The following is a 23231-nucleotide window of genomic DNA, read 5'->3' on the forward strand; positions in this document are numbered from 1 at the left end:
AAAAAGGCCCTTTTCAGGGCCACCCACGTCTCTCGAAAAGAGATACACTTTCAATTGACAATAACTCAAAAAAAAACAAAAAACATTTTACCCCTATAGTACGTGTCTGTGTATGAGTGCGTGAGTGTACATTCTTATTTTAAAATCAAAACCCAAAGACACTTACCTTATATAGTTAATTTATTCTTTTATCAATAGTTACAATCCAATTCACAATTGACAACAGAGCACCTTAAAAAAGTTCATACACTTCTTCTGTCTCATTCTTTAGTCTCTCTGTTTTTTAAATTTCTTCACCGTCACAGTCTTTTCCTCCTCCTCCTCACTTTCGTCCCTTCTTCTTTTCTTCTCCTGTTTCTTTTTCTTCACCTGGCTGCTTTTTTCCTCTGAAGAATCCCTCTCTTCTTCTGAAGAATCCCTCTTTTCTTCTGACTCCTCTTGTTTCTTTTTTGGGCAATCTGGAGACCAATGTCCTTTTTCTTTACAATAATAACAGGTATCATGACTTTTGTCTTTTCTAGACCCTGTTTTTTTTTCTTTTATGACGGTCTGGACACTCAGAAGACCAATGCCCTTTCTTTTGACAGATATAGCAAGTATCTTCACTTTTATCTCGAAAGGAAGGAAAGTAGTCCGAAGGCTGGTCTGAAGAAAATTTCCTAATCACCCCTCGCAAAGCTTTGATGAAACGTTCGATTTGGCTAGTCTCTTCCATCGTTGTGCTTGGGTTGAGAGTGAAATCAATAGTGAAAGGACAAGACACACACCCTTTTATATACGCTGGTCTGCCATGACTATAAATTAGTCTATGGTGTTTAAACTTGAGTCATTTGACGTTTTGCGCTCAAGATGAAACGATCCTATTCATTTGAGAAGAAAGAAGAAGAAAGTAAGAGGCAGAAACGTGATCTATCGCCTCGTACCAGGGCTGAAATCTTGGCACAAATTCATGCCAGTGATTTTGAAGAGGACATGAGTGAACCAGAATCCAAACCCTCTAAACAAAGTTCGCCACCCTTAGTCAACCCTGATAAATACTATTCCATTCGAGAGACCGAAAAGCGCTCATCTAGAAAATTTAGAAACACAGCTTACAAATACACGGTGAAGTTTAAAGATTTCAAGTCCGAAGTACCGTTAGAGAAAGCAGAAGGGTTCATCACTGGGGTGTGGGATTCTTTGCTCACCACACTCAAGCGACAATGTCAACCCAAAGAAGACGATCGCTTGAGACTTTCCATACAACACGACGGTTTGAAATCCCCTGTTTGGATCGAGTTTAGCAGCCATGCAGAATTGACCGCTTCCAAAGTCATGGACAAGATTCAACACGTGCAACAATCCAATGACCAGTTTGACATCACCGATGGAAAAGCCACACTGGACATGACCCACGTCTCTCCTCCTCAAGGGACAGGACAACGCAATAAGGTGTTATTGGTGAACGATCTTCGCAGCACCAAAAAGAGTCTCGTCCAAATTCACAATTCTCAAGACCAGATGTGTTTAGCCCGAGCCATCGTGGTGGGACGAACCTATGCCAACAAGAACGACACCGTAGAATGGAAAAGAGACTGGGAGAACATTCGAAAATCGAACCGAGCCAAACAACGAAGTGAAGCAGAACTCCTGTTGCAAAAAGCCGGACTGTCCAAAGACACACCCTGCGGCATTCCTGAAATGCAAACATTGCAAGATGTCCTAGCTCCATTCTACACCTTGAAAGTGCACCATCAAGAAGTGCGCGGACCTCTGTTGCTTCGAGGGAAATATTTAAGGATGGAAAATACATTCATGTCTATTATCACGATGACTATTTCGATACCATTACCAGTATCACTGCATTCCTGGGATACGGTTATTACTGTGAGAAACGTGACCATGGTTATAATAATCGAGAGCAACACAAACATTGTGGATCGAAATGCTCAGGATGTTTGGCCTCTCCACCCTGTCTGAACGAAGGACAAGGACGAGTGCAATGTCCAGCTTGTCTGCGCACGTTTGTCAGCCCTGCCTGTTACCAACAACATCTGAAGGTTCACAGCAGAAATGTGCTTGTCAACTCCTGAGATTGTGCCCTATGTGTGGACAAGGCATATGTACCAATACTCTCAAGAAACACGTATGTCGAGGAAAGAAAAAATGTCACATTTGTCATCACATCGTGGACTTGGAACACCAATGTTACGTGCAAAAATACCAAACCCCACCAGAGAAAGAGGATGGTCACAAGAAGAAAGGCAATTTCATCTTTTTCGATTTCGAATGCATGCAAGAGACCGGCATTCACATTCCTAATTTCTGCGTGGCTCATCGAGCGTGCGAGAAGTAAATTCAAGAACCTATCTTCAGTCATTGCCCTCACTGCAGCAAGATTCCTGGAGGACGGGAAAAAATCTTTCGGGGACCAAAGACGCTAGCCGATTTCGCCCGATGGGTCTTAGACCCCATAGACAAGACGTGGAGCCAAGAGGACATCGAACGTTACGGAGATTGTCATCGTCATGCCACGGTGATGGTTCACAATTTCTCCGGATACGATGGACAGTTTGTTTTGAGGTACTATACGGAACAAGGCACCGAACGTCCTAAAGTGATTTTGAACGGAGCCAAAATCATTTCCATGCAAGTGGGACAAGTACAGTTTAAAGATTGCATGAGCTATTTGGCCATGCCTTTGAGTCGAATGCCTAAAACATTTGGAATGACAGAAATGGCTAAAGGGTACTTTCCACACTTTTTCAATACGGAAGCCAATCAACACGCTGTTCTACCCCATTTGCCTGAGGCTCACTATTACGACCACGACAACATGCGTACCGAACAACGAGAAGCTTTCTACGCTTGGTACCAGGCTCACGCCTCGGACCCTTTCGACTTTCAGGAAGAAATGCTAAAGTATTGTCGTTCCGACGTGGACATTTTACGACGTTGTTGTGGAAAATTTCGAGAACTGTTCATGGAACACGGAGGGGTCGATCCATTGAAAGAAGCTTGCACCATTGCCAAAGCGTGTTCCTTAGTGTACAGGCAACGTTTCATGCCTGAAAACACCGTGGCTGTCATCAGTCCTCAAACGACCAACTATGTCAAACGTCATCACTCGGTCAAAGCCCTACGCTGGTTACATTACTTGTGCGACAAGGAAGACAAGTGGATTCAGCATGCCCGCAACGGAGGAGGCGAAAAGACCATGGGAACGCATTCGGTCGATGGTTGGGACTTAGAAAACCGCAAGATCGTGTACGAGTTTAACGGTTGCTTACTTCACGGATGTCCCGTCTGTTATCCTGGCCGTGGCACTAAAAATCAGTTTTTACAACGAACCATGGAAGACTTGTACCAGGACACTTGTCAGCGACGCCTAAAGTTAGAACAGGAAGGATACCAAGTGGTGGAAATGTGGGAACACGAATACGATCACCGTTTGAAAACCGATCCCGAGTTTAAACGCCTCGTGGAAAGTTACCAGTTCATGGACCCCCTGAACCCGAGGGATAGTTTGTACGGAGGAAGGACCAATGCCACCTGTTTGCTGTACCAAGCCGACGAAGAAAAAGGAGAAGAAATGAAATACTTGGACGTGTGTTCGCTGTATCCCTACGTGTGCAAATATTGTCGCTTTCCTGCAGGGCACCCGCAATTGTTGACGGAACACATCGACCTGAAAAACATTCGACAATACGAAGGCTTGATCAAGTGTAAAGTTTTGCCTCCCATGAACATGTACCATCCCGTGTTACCTCACCATTGTCAAGGCAAACTGATGTTTCCTTTGTGCCGTACATGTGCCGAAACGTGCAACCAAGACCAACCTTGTCATCACACCCAGGAAGAACGGGCCTTGACGGGGACGTGGGTCAGCGTGGAATTGTTCAAAGCTCTGGACATGGGATACCAACTGTTAGAAGTGTACGAAATTTGTCACTTTCCCAAGACAGAACAATACCACAAAGGTGACCCAACTCAGAAAGGCATTTTTGCCGACTACGTGGATGCCTTTTTGAAACTGAAGCAAGAAGCCAGCGGCTATCCTTCCTGGTGTCACACTCCCGAAGACCAAATAAAATTCAAAGAGAAATACTATGAACAAGAAGGCATCTCTTTAGACCACATCGAGAAAAACGAAGGCAGGCGATCGTTTGCCAAAGTGATGTTAAATTGCTTGTGGGGTAAAATGGCACAACGACCGTGTTTACCCAAGACGGAATATTTGACAGAACCTTCCCGCTACTTTCAGATGATTCACGACAAAACCAAATACATGAAACACGTGGACGTCGTTCGCGAGGATTTGATCTTGGTCAATTACGAAGAAGATCTGGACTTTGTACAAGATGACCCCTTTGGAAATGTCATCATTGCGGCTTACGTGATAGCCCATGTTCGCCTAAAATTGTACGAAGCTTTAGAACTGTTAGGGGAACGCGTCCTGTACTTTGACACGGAGCCTGGACAGACGAGCATCCCGACGACAAGATTTTAAGTTTCGTCAGTGGCGGTTCAAAAAATTACGGCTACGAATACCGGGACAAACAAGGAGAAGTGCACACGAAGTGTAAAGTGAAAGGATTGACTCTGAATTATCGTACCAGTCGTGTGGTCAACTTTGGCGTATTGAAAGAAGCTTTGCAGTCTAAAGAAGATGAACACTTTAAAGTGACCACCTATCAACCCAACAAGATTGTACGTTTACCCACTCACCACATCGTCAGTCGAGCCTTTGAAAAAGTCTATCAAATCGTGTACCAGAAGCGAGTGCGACTGCCCAACCACTTTACTTTGCCGTATGGACATGTTGGTATAAAACATTGGTTGTAAGCGGATAGCCACCCACCAGAAGGATGACTTCGCCACAGCAAGAATCGAGTGAGAAACCCGATGAGAACTCCAAGTTCAAACCCTACACTTTTCCAGTCTTCTTACCTGACTATTGTGATTGTGCCCGTCGATTGGACACGTTTCAGAAATGGCCTACGGATAGGGAAGGATTACCTTCTTCGCATGTTTTAGCTAGAATTTGATTTGTCTACTTGGGACCTGAGTCAGAATTGGGATACGAAGTACAGTGTTTCGCTTGTGGTCTGAAGTTACGAATGGATCTATGTATCTATAAAGATTCAGCTATTCTGGAACATACTCGATGGTCTTAGCACTGCCCTTACCTTTCTATGGCCTTTCCACCCATGACACTACGGTACAATGATGACGGCACCTTAGAGACGGTACCTTCCAAAACAAGACGTAAAAAACATAAAAAAGGAACGATGTACAAGCTTGAGACTGCATTGCGACTAGTATAAAAACGGGCTATGGTCAAGATCGATAGTTCATTGGGACTACCAAGACCGAGCGAACAAGATGAATACTTTCAGAGAAACACAAAACAAGTTTAGACAGGCACACTTCAAGTGTGGGGCTTCGGAAGTGGAATGCGATTGTGAGCCTTGCGATGAGTACGATGCTGTACGTTGTGACCTTAGCGATGCCAAAAAGCATCATGGGAACTTTGTTCTCACTACCCCTACCATGGAAAGTGATGCTGTGCGTGTCAAATCTGAGGGATGCGAAAGCGATGCCCCTCGTCCTCTTGGACATTTTACTGGGTTTCGTTTTAAAGGGGGATGTTCACCTTCAGGTCTACCTCCCCACGGATGTCATCCAGCTCTGAGCAAACTCCTGTCCATGTCACCCAACCCTCATCGAAACGAACCTGTGAAAGACGAATATTCGTTTCCTGTGCGTTTGTCGGAATACTGCGACTTTGAAAATCGTCTTCAATCGTTCAAAGGAAAATGGCCTAAGTATCTGGGAGGACCGACCCCCGAAGAATTAGCCAGAGCCGGATTGTTCTACTTGGGCGAAGGAGATAAAGTCAAGTGCTTCAGTTGCGGTGTGTCACTTCACCACTGGGAACCGCAAGATTCGGCCTACGTAGAACATGCTCGATGGTCACCGAATTGTCATTACTTACCCTTAGTGGGACCGAGACATTGAAGTAACTTACTATGTCGTTGACGAAGAAGAAGAAACCAGACTGGTTAGGAGTCAAATGTTGCACATCACCGAGACCAGTATTTAAACTTCATTTCAAAAACGATATTGAATCATTACCTAAAGAACTGCAAGAGAAGATTTACAAAGAAGTTTGGCAGGGGTTTGCCAGAGTGAAATCTCAATGGGTCACTGTAGAACTTTTGTGTCGAGAAATTCATAAGAGGAAAGTGAAAAAAGTCAACCAGTGTGTTAGATTTCTTTGGGTCAAGGGTGCATTCATCCTATTATATCGCTTTAGACCGTTTACATCAAAAGAGTTCAGTGACATTCTTGGACGTTACCCCGAATGGCAGTGGTCAGAAATTACTCACTATGTGGATTACTTTTGCTCTAGGAGAAGATTGTGAATTGTACGGACTGACCTATTCATGGATACTTTACAAGAGAACATTCGTGCTTTGCCTGTGGAGTTGAGAGAAAGGATTTACCGAGAGCTGGTGAAAATACAAGTGAAACGTAAAGAACAGTTGCATCCGTTACGTCACCGGTGTTTGAACCACTGGTACCTGAATCCTATACAAGGACTGATTGAGTTGAAAGTGTTCGATTGGACAGACATTGATCAACGACCCCCTGGTTTTCAAAAGGAATGGTTTGGTATGGATAATTCTATCTACTACATTGTAAACGTACTGGATCCAATTCCAGAGGAAGAGTTAACGAATTACCAACATCTTGTACGCAATGTCGACTTAGTGAAAGAGGAAACTTCTGAACGAATTGTAACGTGTAAATTACTGTTGAAACGATTTAGATTTGACAATGAATTAAAACCATGTCTGTGCAAACAGTATATGTCTTGTGTCAGACAAAAGAGGATTTAGCATGACCTATTCATGGATACTTTACAAGAGAACATTCGTGCTTTGCCTGTGGAGTTGAGAGAAAGGATTTACCGAGAGCTGGTCAAAATACAAGTGAAACGTAAAGAACAATTGCATCCGTTACGTCACCAGATCTTTAACCACTGGTACCTGAATGGTATAAAAGAACTGATTCGTCAGAAACTGTTTCAGTGGTCAGACCTTGTTCAATACTTCCAGGGCCCCGATGATCCACGTGTTGATCATTTTGGTTACTTCAAAGATTCACCTAGTGCAACGCATTGAGGAAGACAAGTTAAAGGATTACCAACATATTTTACGTGGAATCTACTTAGCGGAAGAGGAAACTCCTAAACAAACTTTGAAGTTTAGGTTACAGTATGGAAGAGTTAGATTCCCCACTGGAGAACGAAGATCTCTGGCTAGAAAGTACGTGTATTGTTTCCAAAACACAGAGACTATAAAAACAGGCTGCCATGCCGCGACTTATGTCGTATGTAATTCAACAGATTCCGTGGAAGGAACTCAATGACCATATTCAAACCGTGGATCATTACCATCGATTATTACAAGAACTGTATCCATTCAATTTGGGACGACGCATAGTGTGTGTCTTAGTGACTTGTTTTCTGGGATTTCGTTTACCAGCCGATTCTTTGTGCACTCTTTACGAACAGTACTTACCACCCCATTCAACATGAAGGTGGTACCTTTAAATGTTCACGAGAGACTCGTTTTGCTTAAAGCCTTACGTTTTCATCTGGATACTTCTCGACCTCTACGAGAAAAAAAGATTCGTCAACTTTTAGCTACCCAAGACGTGTATGACGATGTGTGTGTAGCTTGTGACTTACACCCCCACTGGACAGATGTCCGTGACTGGAAAAAATGGGATTTTTAGGCTTGGACCCAAGAAGTGGCCCAGTATGCTCGAGAGTTGTGATCCTTCCTTTCAACTTCCAAAGAAAAAAGTTACTTTTCAACCTGTGTTAGTGACGGTGCCAGAAGAACCCGTCACCCAGGACAGGACTGTCGTGGACAGGCCTGAAAGACCCTTTCGGGAGGACACTTGTGTGACCTTACCCCCTATAGAACTGGTCAGAACATTACCCAAAACATTTTGTACAGACACTTGTTTTTATTCCACGTTGATGGTTATCATGTGCCTCTTATCGTTGTACTTAAGCCTTTGGCTTTTATGTATTTTTGTCTTTCGTGTTCATGTTTAAAACATTCAATAAACGTGTCCTGAAAAAAGTATATAAACTCTTGTCTTCTCTGTTTTCGTGTCACAAGTGACATTCCTCACACTATGGCTACCTCTGCTGTCTCTGCTCCCTCTTCCTCCACTGTCAAAGTCATCGACGAACACTTAGATCGTGCCAGTTGGGAGGCTTTGTATCTTCGCCATCCCTTTAACATGCTCATTGCTGGACCTAGCGGTTCAGGCAAAACCGAATTCGTCAAACGTTTGATCGAACATAAACATCATTTGATCGATCGGCCACCTCAGTGGATCGTTTGGTGTTACAAAGAGTGGCAATCGGCGTACAGCCTCTTGCGAGAAAGTCAAGGCGATTCCATCGTGTTTGTGGAAGGCATTCCTAAAGAAGACGACGGCATCGTCTCTGACTCCCGTCAAACCCATTTGGTCATTTTCGACGACATGTTAGGATAAGACGAAGAAGAAATTAAACTGTGGTTCACGCGCAAAGGACATCACCGTAATGCCAGTGTCGTTTACATCACCCAAAATTTGTTTCAACAAAGTAAAGCCCATCGCACCATCAGTCTTAATGCGCATTACGTGGTCTTGTTTCAAAGCCCTCGAGATAAATCGCAAGTGCAAGTCTTAGCCAAACAGTTAGGAACGCCTTGGCTGACTCAGGCGTACAACGATGCCACTCAAACTCCACACGCCTATTTACTCGTCGATTTGAAACCTACGACCCCCGAGGATTTGCGATTTCGTACCCACTTGTTTCACCACTGGTACCAAGACGGAGGACCTGTCCTGTAAACGTCTCCGTCCTCGACTTAATTTCACTCCACAAAAAAAATCGATAAAAACCTCAGACCCTTTTCGTCTGTCTCACACACATTTTGAACATGACGTCGCATCTTCCCGTCAAATTGATTCGTGCCTTGTATGGCATCAGTCTAGAAAAAAATCCACAAACACGAGCTCGTGCCTTAGAAGCTAGTCTCAAAGAAGTCTTACGATGGTTCACGGTGACTGCACGTCAATTACTCCAAGGGATCATTCAGATTCCTCATCAAACCAAACGCTTTTTTGATCGAAACAAAGTCGCTTTGACCCAACTGGCTGATCCCCGCATCGACACTCAAACCATAAAACAAATCATTTTGAAACCTGGAGGGAGCGGTACTCTAGGATGGGTCATCATTCGCTCTCTCTTAAGATGGGATCCTAATGCCCCCAAAGTTCTCCCCAAGAAAAAAGTCAAACGAAGCTGCAAAAAGAAGAAAAAGACCAGGTCCCCAACGAGAATTTCTCCAGTGGCGGGACCCTCCTCTTATCAGACACCACCCCGGAAAAAGAAAAGAAGCCCCCAGAAAAAGAAACAGAGAAAAAGTCCCCAGAAAAAGAAACGCCCACAGTTGAAAACTAGACGCAAGAGAGGCACTTCTGCCAGGACGCAACCTTACACTCGCAAACCACGACCTGCCACGGCGGTGACTGTGTCTCCGGCAGCCTCACGTTCATCCACTTCTCCGTTGATGACACCAAGAACTAAAGAGTACTTGGAGACGTTGATCACACCAAGAACTTCTCCGTTGATGACCCTAAGAACTTCCCCAGTGGCAGGACCCTCCAATTTAGTGGCAGTGGCTGCTGCTCACAAAGTACCTTCTCCCAAAATCAAAGTCTAAGAAAGATCGGGCATGTTACAAAGTTTACTGGATTTGTCCAAGCAAGAACTGGCTCGATTTAGTCCGTTGCGTACCCCTGCACGACGTGTCAAGCCTGTCCTGAAGTTGATACGACGTAAAGACAATCAGTGGCGACGCGTTCCAGTATAAAAAAGGTCTGTGACCATGTCGGGGTATCAGTGTTTTGGTGCTCCTGAAGATGTCACCCTCCAGAAAACATCCCTCTTCTAAACAACCCCAAGGAAAGAAAAGAAAAGGACTGCCTCCTCGTTTAGTCAAACATGGGGACATGTTATCTGTCCTGTCCAAAGTTTCTCCACCCCTACGAAAAAAAACTCATTCAATCAGCCTCCAAAGAGGTCATCAATACCGTGTGCGAATGTTGTTTGAATGTGTTGAAAGGTACGATCCCTTTGTCCAAACACCAGAAACAATGCTTAGGCAAACATCGTCACGTTCTGCGCCAAATGGTTCAAAAGAAAATTCCCATTCGTCAAAAGAAGAAGATGTTGGTCCAACGTGGAGGCATTTTACCCCTCTTGTTAGGTCCATTGCTGAAAGGAATCTTCGGAACCATGTTCGGAGGACTGGTGGGAGCAAGATTAAAAGACCTCTGAAGTCCCAAGATCTCAGAATCGACCCCTGACAACCCCATGGAAGGACGAAAACTAGCTTTAGTGCCTTACAAACGATGGATGGAATACCATCGTTGGCAAGAACAACGCACCCCGCATTTACCTCCCAATCCCCATTTGAGCGAGATGTCCCAGTTACAACACGAATTGCAGTCCTTGATGGATCGCCAAGATTTGTCCGAAACAGAAAAATCGCAAACGTACGGTCAACTCTTGCAACGACTACAACTCTTTCACCAGAAAGCTTTAGACGAAACAGCTCTACCCACTGTGAAAGATTTTAAGACCTTGATGAAAAGTCCAGCACCATCACCAGTACCGCCAACACTACCAGTGACCAAGACAGAAAAAGAAGAAGAAGGGTTTCAAACTCCAGCAGAAAAAGTACGCAAGTTAACAACACCACCTACCTCCAGAATTGGATGGATTAAAAAGATGATGACCACCCCTTCTTCATCACAAGAGAAAAAGAAAGTGAAGACAGAAGTGAAGACAGAAGTGAAACAAGAACCGGTATCCCCCGCTCAGGCATCCTCCTCGTCGTCGACACCTATTGCCGGTCGCACACGCAAAGCATTGCAATCCAAGAAAGTACCCCAAGAGAAAAAGAGTAGCATCCTCCAAGAGTGGGTGCCTTATTAACACACCAACCAACACATGGAAAACGTCTTAGCCAGCATTTACTACGATCCCTCCCATCCTGCAGGTTACGCAGGAGTTCAAAAATTGTATCGTGCTGCCAAAACTCGACTGAAAAGTCTCCGTTTACCTCAAGTGCAACCATGGTTACAAGAACAAGCTACCTACACTTTACACAAACCCATTCGACGCAAGTTTTCCAGAAGTCGCACCCAAGTGGAAGGCATCGATCATCAATGGCAAGCCGATTTAGCCGATGTCTCTCATTTGGCCAGCTACAATCGCGGCTACAAATATTTGTTTTGTGTCATCGACGTCTTTTCCAAATTTGCTTGGGTCGTGCTCTTGACTTCCAAATTGAGCAGCGAGTTAGTGCGGGCCCTGCAACGGGTGATGAAACAAAGTAGTCGTCACCCTCTTCGATGGCAAACGGACAAAGGTACCGAATTTCTGAACCAAGCTTTCCAAAAAGAATTAAAGAAACGTGACATTCATTTTTTTACCACCGAGAATCCCGAAACCAAAGCCAGCATCGTGGAACGTTTTCAACGTACTTTGAAAGAACGCATGTGGAAATATTTTACGCATCACCACACTCTGAAGTACATCGACATCTTACCGCACCTGGTGCAAGCGTACAACCAATCTTACCATCGAAGCATCGGACGTGCCCCGTAAGAAGTGACTCCCGACAACGAAGTGTTGGTGTTTGAGCGCCTGTTTGGTACGTCCCCGACAAGGGCTGTCCCCAAGAAAAGTGGAGAGTTGACCGTAGGAGATTGGGTGCGCACTGGCAAAACCAAACGCACTTTCGACAAAGGTTACTTACCTAACTGGGCGACCGAACTGTTTCGTGTCACTGGACGAGTGCATGGCCGTCATCCTACCGTCTATAAATTGGAAGACATGAACGTAGAAGTGCTCAAAGGAACGTTTTATTTGCCCGAGTTACAACGTGTCACCAAAAAAGAAGATGACGTGTACGACATCGAAAGCATTCTCGAACGCAGAACCCGTAAAGTGGGCAAATGACGTGTCAAAGAAGTCAAAGTACGTTGGAAAGCATATCCACCCAGTTTTGATTCTTGGATCGACGCTTCGCAAGTCATCGACTATAAAAAGAAGTGACCATCATGCCCTTTCACACAGACGCAGCTACGTCGACCACTCCTTCACCCAGTTCTTCTCTGCAAGATTTACAAAAACAACCTTTGTGGGTGTGGTGCGGAGAACGTGTGCCTAAAACGCAAATCGTTTTTTTCTGCCAAATCTTCGTGGTGTATTGTGTCATCGGGGCAGCCATCGCCAATTTGAGTTTGCAACAAGGAGACAAACAATTGTGGACCATTTTATTGAGCAGTTGCATCGGTTACCTGCTTCCTAATCCCTCCCTGAAATTCTCTTCCAACGGGAACCAGGGGAACCTTGTGTCCAGTGCCAGTGTCAGTCACCACTCCAATCACTACAACAACCCTATTTTGGGCGGAGACGCGCCTCTGACGTACAGTAACCCCTCGGACAGCCACAGAACTCTGGAATTATGAGTCACCAAAACCAATTTTACTTAACCTTACCTAGTGAGAGTTCTATGGAGGTGTTTCCCAACAACATGTTGTGCTGTTACACGGCCAAATTACCTCAGGCCATCCCATTAGATCATGAAGCCCATTGGGAGTTGGCTTTAGTGGAAATCATTCACCCGACCCAAGTCCTCAATGTCCTTCCCAATCAAAACTTTTTTGATGTGGAAGTTTATGACGGGCAAATGCAACAGTACTTGGATACCCATGGCAAATATGACAAGAAAACCCCTGGCACAAAAAATCAAAAGTACACCACCTATCACTTGTTCGTTCCCCCAGGCTATTATTTTAGTGGTCAGCATTTGGTGAGCACCATTGCCTCCAGGTTTAATGCCGTGTTTCTGAAAGCTTTGGAAAGTGTCAAAAAAAGTGTCACTATGGAATACCACAAATCAGCTCGTGGCTTCTTGATAAAATTTGACGGGAGTAAAATCGTGTCCATTTTATTTTGTCCTGAATTGTTTGACATGTTGGGCGGAGACATGGAACTGAGGAAGAAAGTAGAACAACAAAAAGGCGAATCAGCAGTTATTTACGACAACGATTCTTTCAGCAAGTTTTTTCGTGCCCCGGTAGAACTGAACCAAGGACTGAATTTGATGTTTGTGTACTCCGATGTGGTGGAGTATAACGTGGTGGGACACAACTTCGTACCGTTACGGTGTGTCATTCCTTTCAAAGTGGATTCTGCCACGGTCGCTGACGAGGAAGGTGGAAACACTTACCACATCCACCGCGAATTTGTACATTCTCACTATTTGCCGGTCAGCAAGTCGTATTTGGACACGGTCAACATTGCTATAAAAGGAGATTTGGGACAAAATATTCCATTCACCAAAGGAAAAGTCACGGTGAAACTCCATTTTCGAAAACGGTTCTCTCACGATTCGTAAGTCATGTATCCAGTGTACCGAGGGGTTGCTTGACAGCGAGGACACGGTTTAGGAGATATGCTGAAATCGGCCTTTCGTTCGGTGGCCCCCGTGTTGAAACCGATGGTGACACGCGGATTGCACGCCTTGAAAGATGCGGCACTGACGCAAGGCAAAGAATTTCTCCAAAATGTCATCATCGACAAACAAAACCCTAAAGAAGCCTTCATGAGGGCAGACAAAAATATCTTGCTTCAAACGGATAAAGACCTTTTGGGCCGACGAGACACACCTATAAATGCCCTGCACGCTACCGAGTCAGGCATTCAGCAAGGACAAGGCAGAAGGAGACGACGAAGAAAACACCCTTTCACCAGACTTCACACTTCTAGAAAGACAAAGAAAAGAAGACCGTTCGAGACTTAGACGTTTTCGATTATTGAGAAAGAACAAAATGATGCACCGAGAATCTTGCGTTTGTTCCAAGTCGGAAATGGATCTGTTTGCCATGCCCCCCACCATGATGACCATGCAAGAATCCCAGTGGGTGGAATTTCACCCCGTCTCCTCTTTGACAGCCTCAGCTCCCATCGAGTTTGAAATCAAAGGACAGCCCGAAGATTACATCGATCTGAATAGCAGTTACTTGTATCTGAAAGTCAAAGTTGTCGATGAGGATAATACGCCCCTAGATGGTGATGAGGTAATAGCTCCCGTCAACAATTTCATGCATTCCTTGTTCAGTGGAGTGGACTTGCACTTGAATAACAAACTAGTTACTAGCAGCATGGATACTTACCTTTATCGAGCGTACCTGGAAAATCTCTTGACGTACGGAATAGACGCCAAGAACACTCATCTCAATGCCTGTGTGGTATGGGAAGCTGACGATGCAGGCCAGTTTGAAGAATTCGAAATTAATACAACCAAAGAACACAATGCGGGATTTGTAGAACGAAGAGACAGAATCAAAAGTAGAGATAGTTTAGAACTGATGGATCGTTTGCATTTGGACATATGGTTGCAAGAAAAGTATTTGCTGAACGGAGTGAATCTCCTCCTGAGACTGAATCGTAGTAGTACCGCTTTCCATTTGATAGGTACTAGTGCTTGAAAAACTGTCATCGAGGAAGCCAGGCTCTACGTACGACGTGTGGAAGTGCTACCTAAAGTGGGTAACAACATCAGTCAGACGTTGAGCAGAACGACCGCCAAGTATCACATACGACGCGTGGAAGTGAAAACCTTCACCATTCCTACGGGGCTGCGATCCATGATCGAAGATCATCTGTTCCAAGGACAGTTACCCAAACGTTTGATCCTTGGTATCGTCGAGAATGCAGCCTTCAACGGAGCTTTGGCTAAAAATCCTTTCCGCTTTAAACACTTTGACGTGTCCAAGATCGAAGTCAGTCGCGATGGCAAGACTTTGTGTACCCGACCTTTCGAACCTAACTTTGACAAGAAGAATTACTTGAGGTCGTACATGTCCCTGTACGAAGCCACCGGTCAGTTAGGAACCAACACCAGTCACGGCATTACGTACGAGGATTACGCAGGAGGCTACGCTTTGTGGGCTTTCGATTTCACTCCAGACCAAGGCAGCGACAAGGAACATTTCCACCCTATAAAATCTGGTCAGATTCGTGTGGAAATTCAGTTTACTACAAATCTAACAGAGACGGTGAACGTCCTCCTGTATGCCGAATTCGATAATACCATTGAAATCAACAGTTTGAGAGAAGTCATTCTAGACTATTAGAAGCCATGGAAGACTGTTATCCATCTTTGCCTAGTGGAGAAACTTTGGAGATGGAATGTGAGGAGAACGTGGAAGGAGAATCCCAAGACAAAGACGATGAAGTTATGATGAAGTCAAGATGGCCAGAACAAGAAGCCCATTTAATCTCCTGTTTTGTCAAAGACTTGGCCGAAAAGATGACGGAATTGATCAAGAAAGATTGCTATGGATGTCAAAACGATCATCCCAGTCAAATTCAATACGATAAATGCCTGATGCTGAGTCAAGAAGAAAAATTGGACGAGTATCTGGACGAAGCTTGGAGTCTCATCTCGGACGAAGTCGTGTGGCATCAGTAGTATAAAGACTTGCGTGAACATTCTTGTCCACCATTTAACCACGCAAGAGATTCATCGTATCGAAGCTGTCCTGAATCAGAGTGGGGAGACGAAACGAAGAAACGGTTATTTGTCAGACATTTTCAAGCAAAAAGTCAGGATCGAATTGATGACTTATTATTACCTGTGAAGAAGAAAAAAAACCACACAAAACATGGATACCTGGGAACTTTATTACCTTTTGAACCACAGTTCGTACACGGCTTCTTGGAATCCTGTCGTCTGTGCTAAAGATGAACTCCCTCATCGCAAACCTCAAGATCATCAAGCTTATGTGATCAACACGGACGACAGTCATCTCCCAGGAACCCACTGGGTAGCCGTCTACTTTCCTCAAGAAGGATGTGTGGAATATTTCGATTCGTATGGATTGCCTCCTTTGGAAGACGATATCATTGACTTTATGAGAAGAAATGCTCAGACCATCCGATTCAATAATGTGAAATTACAAGGCACAGATTCCTTGGTGTGTGGACAATATTGTGTGTATTTTCTGCATCATCGCAGCCTGGGCTATTCCTTAGAACATTTAGTGACTCATTTTGATCCTCGTTCTTCTTCTAGAAACGATGTGAAAGTAGATCGATGGTTCTGTGACTATTATGCTTATCTTTTGTCTCAAGCTAGGAAACGTAGTGTCCATCAATGGCCTAATGACTTCCAACAGTGGAAATCACAATTTCATTCACAACGTTGTCAGCCCTGTTTAAAGTAGAGTGTGAATTGAAAAAATGTTTGATGTTATATTGTTGAATTATTGTTAAAAATGTTAGAGTTGTTGGTTAGTGTTAAGTGATTTTGAATAAAAATGTTGTGTTTTGAAGACAAAATGGCTTTGTCTTTTGTTTGGCTATAAGAATGTTGATTCATGCTCTTTGACTTCTTACTATCCCTCTCATGACACTCATTGAACGTTGCGGCTCGAAAACCGTGGAGGTATGTTTTCCTTCACGTCCGCGCTTTGACTTTAAAAACCGTGGCAGTTTCCAGTCTAACCATCCAATGTCGACTCATCCTCCTACGAAGATGTGCTCCAAACTAGCTAAGCTAAACGAAGCCTACGTGAATTTGCATAGGGTCAGACACAGCCTGATACCGAAGCCAGAAGAGATAGAGAATGTGAGAATGCTAAAAGTCACTGAAAACCTGATAGAAGAGCTTTTCAGAGAAGAAGTGAACAAGGAGAAAGAAGAATGGACAGAGAAGTACAGACTTCAGAGACAGCAGCAGCAACAACAGCAGCAGCAGCAGCAGGAACCTGAACCTGACAGAGGCTTTGTCGATTGTCGTATCGACACCAAAGAGTTCTTCTTCTCTTTCCGAAGAAGCAGACCTATCGTCAGAAAGTCTATCCTCAGAGGACGTCGCATTCTTAGAAACTAAAAGATTGCCATAGCAAACAAAAAAAACAGCCCTTTTCAGGGCTACCCAATACTCTAGAAAAGAAATAACAATCACTTTGCTAATGTGTGTAGGTAGAGTAGTGTGAATATAAACACTGACTCTTTTTTTATAGTGTGAGAGTATGTGTTTGTGTATAGGATTGTGTGTTTGTAAGTGCTCACGTACGTTGGTGTGGATAGTAGATTAAGATGATTTTTTTTTTTTTTTTGCTGTTTGACGTGTGGGGAGAGTAGATTTGGGGTTTGATTGGATTGCTTTGCGTATGTGGATAGTATATTGAAGTGATTAATGAAAATTTTTAAATTAGTAATGGGTAGTATAAAAAAGTGAGTGTTTCTTTTAGGCTTGCGCGTTGTTTGGTCCTGATTTAGGTAAGATCAATTTTGTTTTAAGGGATGTTTTCCATCACGTCCGCGCTTTCACTATAAATTGAAAATCGCTTGGCAGTCTAGCTACCCTGTTCATTCGTTAACAAGACAATGAATACCAGAATTGTAAAGCTTCTAGAACTCCAGATGCACCTGGAATATGCCAGGCGCCTGTTAAATGAACTGGCCGCGGAGGCCATTGTCGAAGAGGGAAGGCTGAAAGAGGAGGAGGAAAGAAGAAAAAAAGAAGAGGAGGAAAAGGAGAGAGGAAATTTCAGAATCCCAGAAACAGAAAATTGGGATTTTGAAGCCACTTATCCCGCCTCTGCACTCCCAAGATAAAAGGTAAAAGGAGACTGGGGAAGAAGATGTATGTGTGGTGCCAGGCCTGGAAGGTGCCATCATTAACCAGGTGTCACTGGAGTTCAAAAAAAAGAAAACAGCCCTTTTCAGGGCTACCCAATACTCTAGAAAAGAAATAACAATCCATTTGCCAATGTGTGTATGTAGAGTAGTGTGAATATAAACACTGACTCTTTTTTCTAATTGCGAGTGTATGTATTAGTGTTTGTAAGTGATCAAGTAGGTTTGTGTGAATGGTAGATTATGGGGTTGTGTAAGCGCTCACGTACGTTTGTGTGAATAGCAGATTATAGATTTATTTTTAATGATTTGCGTGTGTAAATAGTAGATTTGGGGTTGGTTTATTGCTGGTTCACGTATGTGGATAGTAGATCATATGAAATGAGAAAAGTAGGGGATGTTTTCCTTCACGTCCGCGCGTTGTTTGGTCATGATCTAGGTAAGATCAATTTTGTTTTAGGGGGATGTTTGCCATCACGTCCACGCTTTAACTATAAAAATTAAAAGTGTTTGCCATTGGAGCCCATTCCACGGAATAAGCAAACAAGAAGATGCCAACAGCTTCAGCTTTGTATAACAACCTTATGGGAAGTTGGTATTGGATGGTGGATGGATTGAATGTAGCAGAAAGGCTTGAACAGGAATGGAGGCATGCAGTGACAAAAGACTTCGTCTCAAGACAAGTAACCAGCCTCCACTTAGCCATCGATATTGTGAAAGAAATGATAGAGGATGAGGAGAAGAGAATCAGAGGTTTCATTAACCCACCGTATGTGAAAGTGGGCAAGTTGAAAGAAGCCATAGTTTATGTGACGAGTGTAAGGTGTTTTTTAGAAGACATTGTAGAATGGACAGATTGGTCTTTTGTGAAGTGGGGTTTAGACAAGCTTAAGAAAGCGGAAGAAGTAATGTGCTGACCGAAGAGGTCAAGAAGATCAAAGAAAAGTGGTCAAAGGAAAGAAAAGAAGAAGAAAATAGAAAGAAAAAGAAGAACTAGAGAAACTAAACGCTAACTGGATGAAAATCCAACAGAAGTTCCGAGCCATGGGTCACCCGGACTGGATACCGGAAACAGAAAAGAAGAAGAAGAAAGGAATGATGGAAAAAATAAGAGGATGGATAAAGAAGTTAAGGAGTTAGAAGAAGAAGAAGAAACCCAAAGGCACTTTTCAGGGCCACTCATAGGCCTCGAAAAGAGATTGACTTTCAATTGCCTACCCCATTTTTATTTTTTTTTAATTTTTTTATTATTTTTTTTTAAAAAAAAAATCCCATGTTAAATTTCCCTTGTCCCTATATCGTCCCACGATTTTTTCCCATGTTAATTAACCTTGTCCCTAGACAGTCCCACGAACTATTCCCTAATGTTAATTCCCCCTTGTCCCTATATCGTCCCAGGGGTTTTCTCCATGTTAAATTTACATAGTCCCTATATCGTCCCAGGGGTGTTTTTAATGATAACTCCCATAGTCCCTGAATCGTCCCTATATACTACTTATGTGCCTAGGAACAATGGATAAGGTAAATTCCATAATTTAAATGACTTAATCACCCAGGAGAGAGAGAGAGAGAGAGAGAGAGAGAGAGAGAGAGAGAGAGATTAATAAGTAACTTAGTTTCTTTTCAGAATAATATAAACCAATAGCCAGTTTCTGACTGCAGTTGTAAGATAGATGAGCAGAAAGTAATATATACTTTATAAGCATGCAAGACATTTTAATGTGAGTTCTAGGCTCTCAAGTACTATTCCACAGAGATCACACAACACTGGATTGAAAAATGTGATGCCACACAAGCACCAGTTTGTTACGTTGCGAGAAATGGGGTCATTATGAGAAAATGGAGACCACCTGATGTATGAATGGTCAGTGAACAATCAAATTGTTGTCCCTAAGTCGTAAAGACAAAAAAATTCATAGTCTAGCCCATACAATTCCTTAAGCTGGTCATTTTGGTGTCAGTAAGACTTATCACAAGTTCCCGAGTCATTTTTATTTGCCGAAAATTAAAAGTGATTTATAAGTATCATAGATCTTGTCACACTTGTCGCACAGTAGGAAATCCCAATTAGAAGATATGTAAGGCATATCTGCAACCTATTCATGCATTCATTTGACAAGCCAATTAGCAGAAAAATGGTAGACTGTCGGTTCCTTACCTAATACCAAGTCAAGCAAGCAATACTTGTTGACCATAATGTGTGCGTCCTCAAGATTTCCATAGTCTATTCCTTTGAAACTATTAAAGCGAAAACTGCTCTAAAAGTTTAGGCAATGTTTATTAACACTTGTTTGCCTCCTCAAATGTGTCCAGCAATTTTATGTCTGATTATTTCCAACAACTTATGCATGATATAGACATACAACAGTGTAAAGTCATGGGGCTAGCACAAGACTGTCCAAAAACACTCTCACCTACCCAGGATTCATGTATACAATTACACTGAATCAAACCTTAAAATAGACAGTGATCAGTATAATCCTGCATTTTATAATTATCGAGTAAGATGAGAGTTTTATCCACATGTTGTTAATTATCACCGAATGAAAGACACCGTGACTACCCTAAAACAACAAAATGTTGATTGAAACACCCTCAGCTACCATGGATACATGTAGGTAATTAAATAAAATCAAACCAAATAAAAATATCAGTGAAATTCTACCATATATATATATATATATATATATATATATATATATATATATATATATATATATATATATATATATATATATATATATACTGAGTCTGATCAGTAGATGTTTTTCTCTTGTTGATACTTGCTGAAGGAAATACCCTAAGACTGTCCCAAAAACAGTAGCCCCTCTCTCTCTCTCTCTCTCTCTCTCTCTCTATATATATATATATATATATATATATATATATATATATATATATATATATATATATATATAACAAGAAGGTGAATTTATGACCGATACCGAATTCCTTTATATGTATGGTGGCCAGAATGATTATGCAATAACCAGCAAGTATTGACTTTAGTTGTCTGTGACTAGAGTCTCATATCTCCAATTTCATTTTAAATCTCCAACACAATAGTAGGAGACAAATGACTTGAACCAAGGACATCACATACAAAGCATATACTTTAGCATAGCTATATGCTACAAAAATAACTTATAACAGTAAAATATATTTTCTATATCTAAACATAAAGAACATTTTCATACAATTAGGACTTGCTTTATTTCCTCATATGTCAAACTGGAAATTATATTTTTTTTAAAATTTAAAATCGTATTCATCCATATATGAAGTGATATTTATAGTACAGATAAGATGATTGATTGTAAGGTACTTTACTGAAAAAACATCAGACTGCTTTTGTGGCATTTATGAAAATATAATATATTGAACGGAATACTGTTGATACCGCTACCAGTAACCACCTCAATTTGTTTTCATTACAGGTATTACCGCTACAATACAGTACCAAACTTGCTTGATACATGTGGATATGAAATGAATGTAGTAGTTAAAAAGATTAATACAAGTTTTTATGTGTATCTTCTACAGATGTGATTGTTTTCTGTTAGAAGACTAAGAGTAAGACACCCCCACCCCAAATAATTTTTTTAAAAACGTTTAAAGTTTTTTAAGGCTACTCACATCTCCGGCTGTTGTTGCGTCCTTCACCCCCTCATTTTCATTTGCCTGTAAGTTTTTCTTTATTGTTTCCTGTTCAAAATATAACTTAATATTGTCATAATGCAAATAATATCAGTACAATAAAACTATGTAATAAAGTAAAATAAATAAATAAAAACTAAATACAGTCCTGTGTCTAACTTTTCATAGTAAATATTAGAGAAAAATAAATATAAAATGTAAACCGGCATTCATAAAAACAATAATGTTAGATAAATTAGTCTAAAAGAAAAATTACCATACAGATAGGCAATTATGAGGAACACATACCTGTATTGTCTTGTTGCACTTTTCTTATAGATTTATTTGCCAATTCCTTTTGTTTTTCACTTTCAAAAGAATAAAACATGAATAAGATAAGCTTTTCATACAATTTGGATTTTGGATTGGACATAAACTCATAAATTGTAACCGTTCCGGTGTCCTAGTGGTGAGAGCGTCCGCCTCGGATGCGGGAGGTCGTGGGTTTGATCCTCGGCCGAGTCATATGAAAGACTTACAAAAGTGGTACTAACAGCTGCCTCACTTATCGTTCAGCATTAAGAGGTTAGTGTTAGGACTGGTCGGCCTGGTGTCAGGATAATGTGACTAGGTGGGACATCATGCTACCTATCTGCGGTATGATACCCCAGTACTAGACATCACTACAAACTGCCACAGTGCAGACATCGTAGCGATATGACTGAAACATTGTTAAAAATTGTTAAAGCTACGTTAAAAATCAAAATCACATCATATCACATACATTGTAAATTCTGAGGAATTCAAACTATAAATTCTGGCTTGGCCGAGACATATTTCCTTTTGCATACTACACGTCTTTGTAAATTATGCCTCAAGAACAGTCAGGTTATATTCGATAGTGAAGGTTTTAAGAATTAATCCCAAAGAACATTCCATTACTGAATCTGTATTCAATACATACACTGTACACAAATGCTCACATTTTGGAGAATTTGTTTTTTGCGGGTAATAAAATAAGTTGCTTTTACCTTCACAAAACTATTATATTTATGAACCTGCGATGAAATTTTAAATTGGCCTGTTATTTCTTGCATAAAAGCAGTGGAACAATGGATAAAGTAGATTCCATTATTTAAATGACTTAATCACTGAGAGAGAGAGAGAGAGAGAGAGAGAGAGAGAGATTCATAAGTTAGTTTCTTTTCAGAATAATAGAAACTACTAGCCAATTTCTGTCTGAAGTTGTATCTGAACAGAAAGTAACAGCTACTTTATAAGCAGGCCATATATTTTAATGTGAGTTCTAGGCTCTCAAGTACTATTCCACAGAGATCACACAACACTGGATTGCTGACATTGAAGCCACACAAGTACCAGCTTGTTACTTTGTAAAAAATAGGGTCATTATGAGAAAATGGAGACACCTGATGTACCTGTTGGTGATGAATGGTCAGTGAGCAATCAAATTGTTGTTGCTAAGTCAAATAGACAGGACATGCATAGTCTAGCCCATACAACTTCTTAAGCTGGTCATTTTGGTGTCAGTAAGACTTATCACAAGATCCTGAATCATTTTGTGTTGCCGAAAATTAAAAGTGATGTTTATAAGTATCATAGATCTTGTCACACTTGTCAAATGGTAGGAACTCCCAATCCGAAGATATCTAAGGCTTATCTGCAACATATTCCTCCATTTGACAAGCCATTTAACAGAAAAATGGTAGACTGTCGGTTCTTTACCTAATACCAACTCAAGCAATCATTTCTTGTTGACCATAATGTGTGCGTGCTCAAGATTTCAATGGGCTAT

General features: G+C 42.0%; 1 protein-coding gene across 1 annotated transcript in view; it reads right to left on the reverse strand.

Annotated features, from left to right (window-relative positions):
• LOC149806727 (actin-2-like) overlaps positions 1-23231 on the reverse strand; it is a 58739-nt gene that overhangs the window by 29508 nt on the left and 6000 nt on the right. Inside the window, exon 2 of the mRNA XM_089956938.1 lies at positions 21419-21487. Within this exon, the coding sequence (XP_089813064.1) occupies positions 21419-21487 (69 nt within the window). The remainder of the gene's footprint in view (positions 1-21418; positions 21488-23231) is intronic.

This window comes from Sinohyriopsis cumingii, chromosome 1 (assembly GCF_028554795.1).
Source record: "Sinohyriopsis cumingii isolate HCF-2022 chromosome 1, ASM2855479v2, whole genome shotgun sequence".
NCBI lineage: Eukaryota > Metazoa > Mollusca > Bivalvia > Unionida > Unionidae > Sinohyriopsis > Sinohyriopsis cumingii.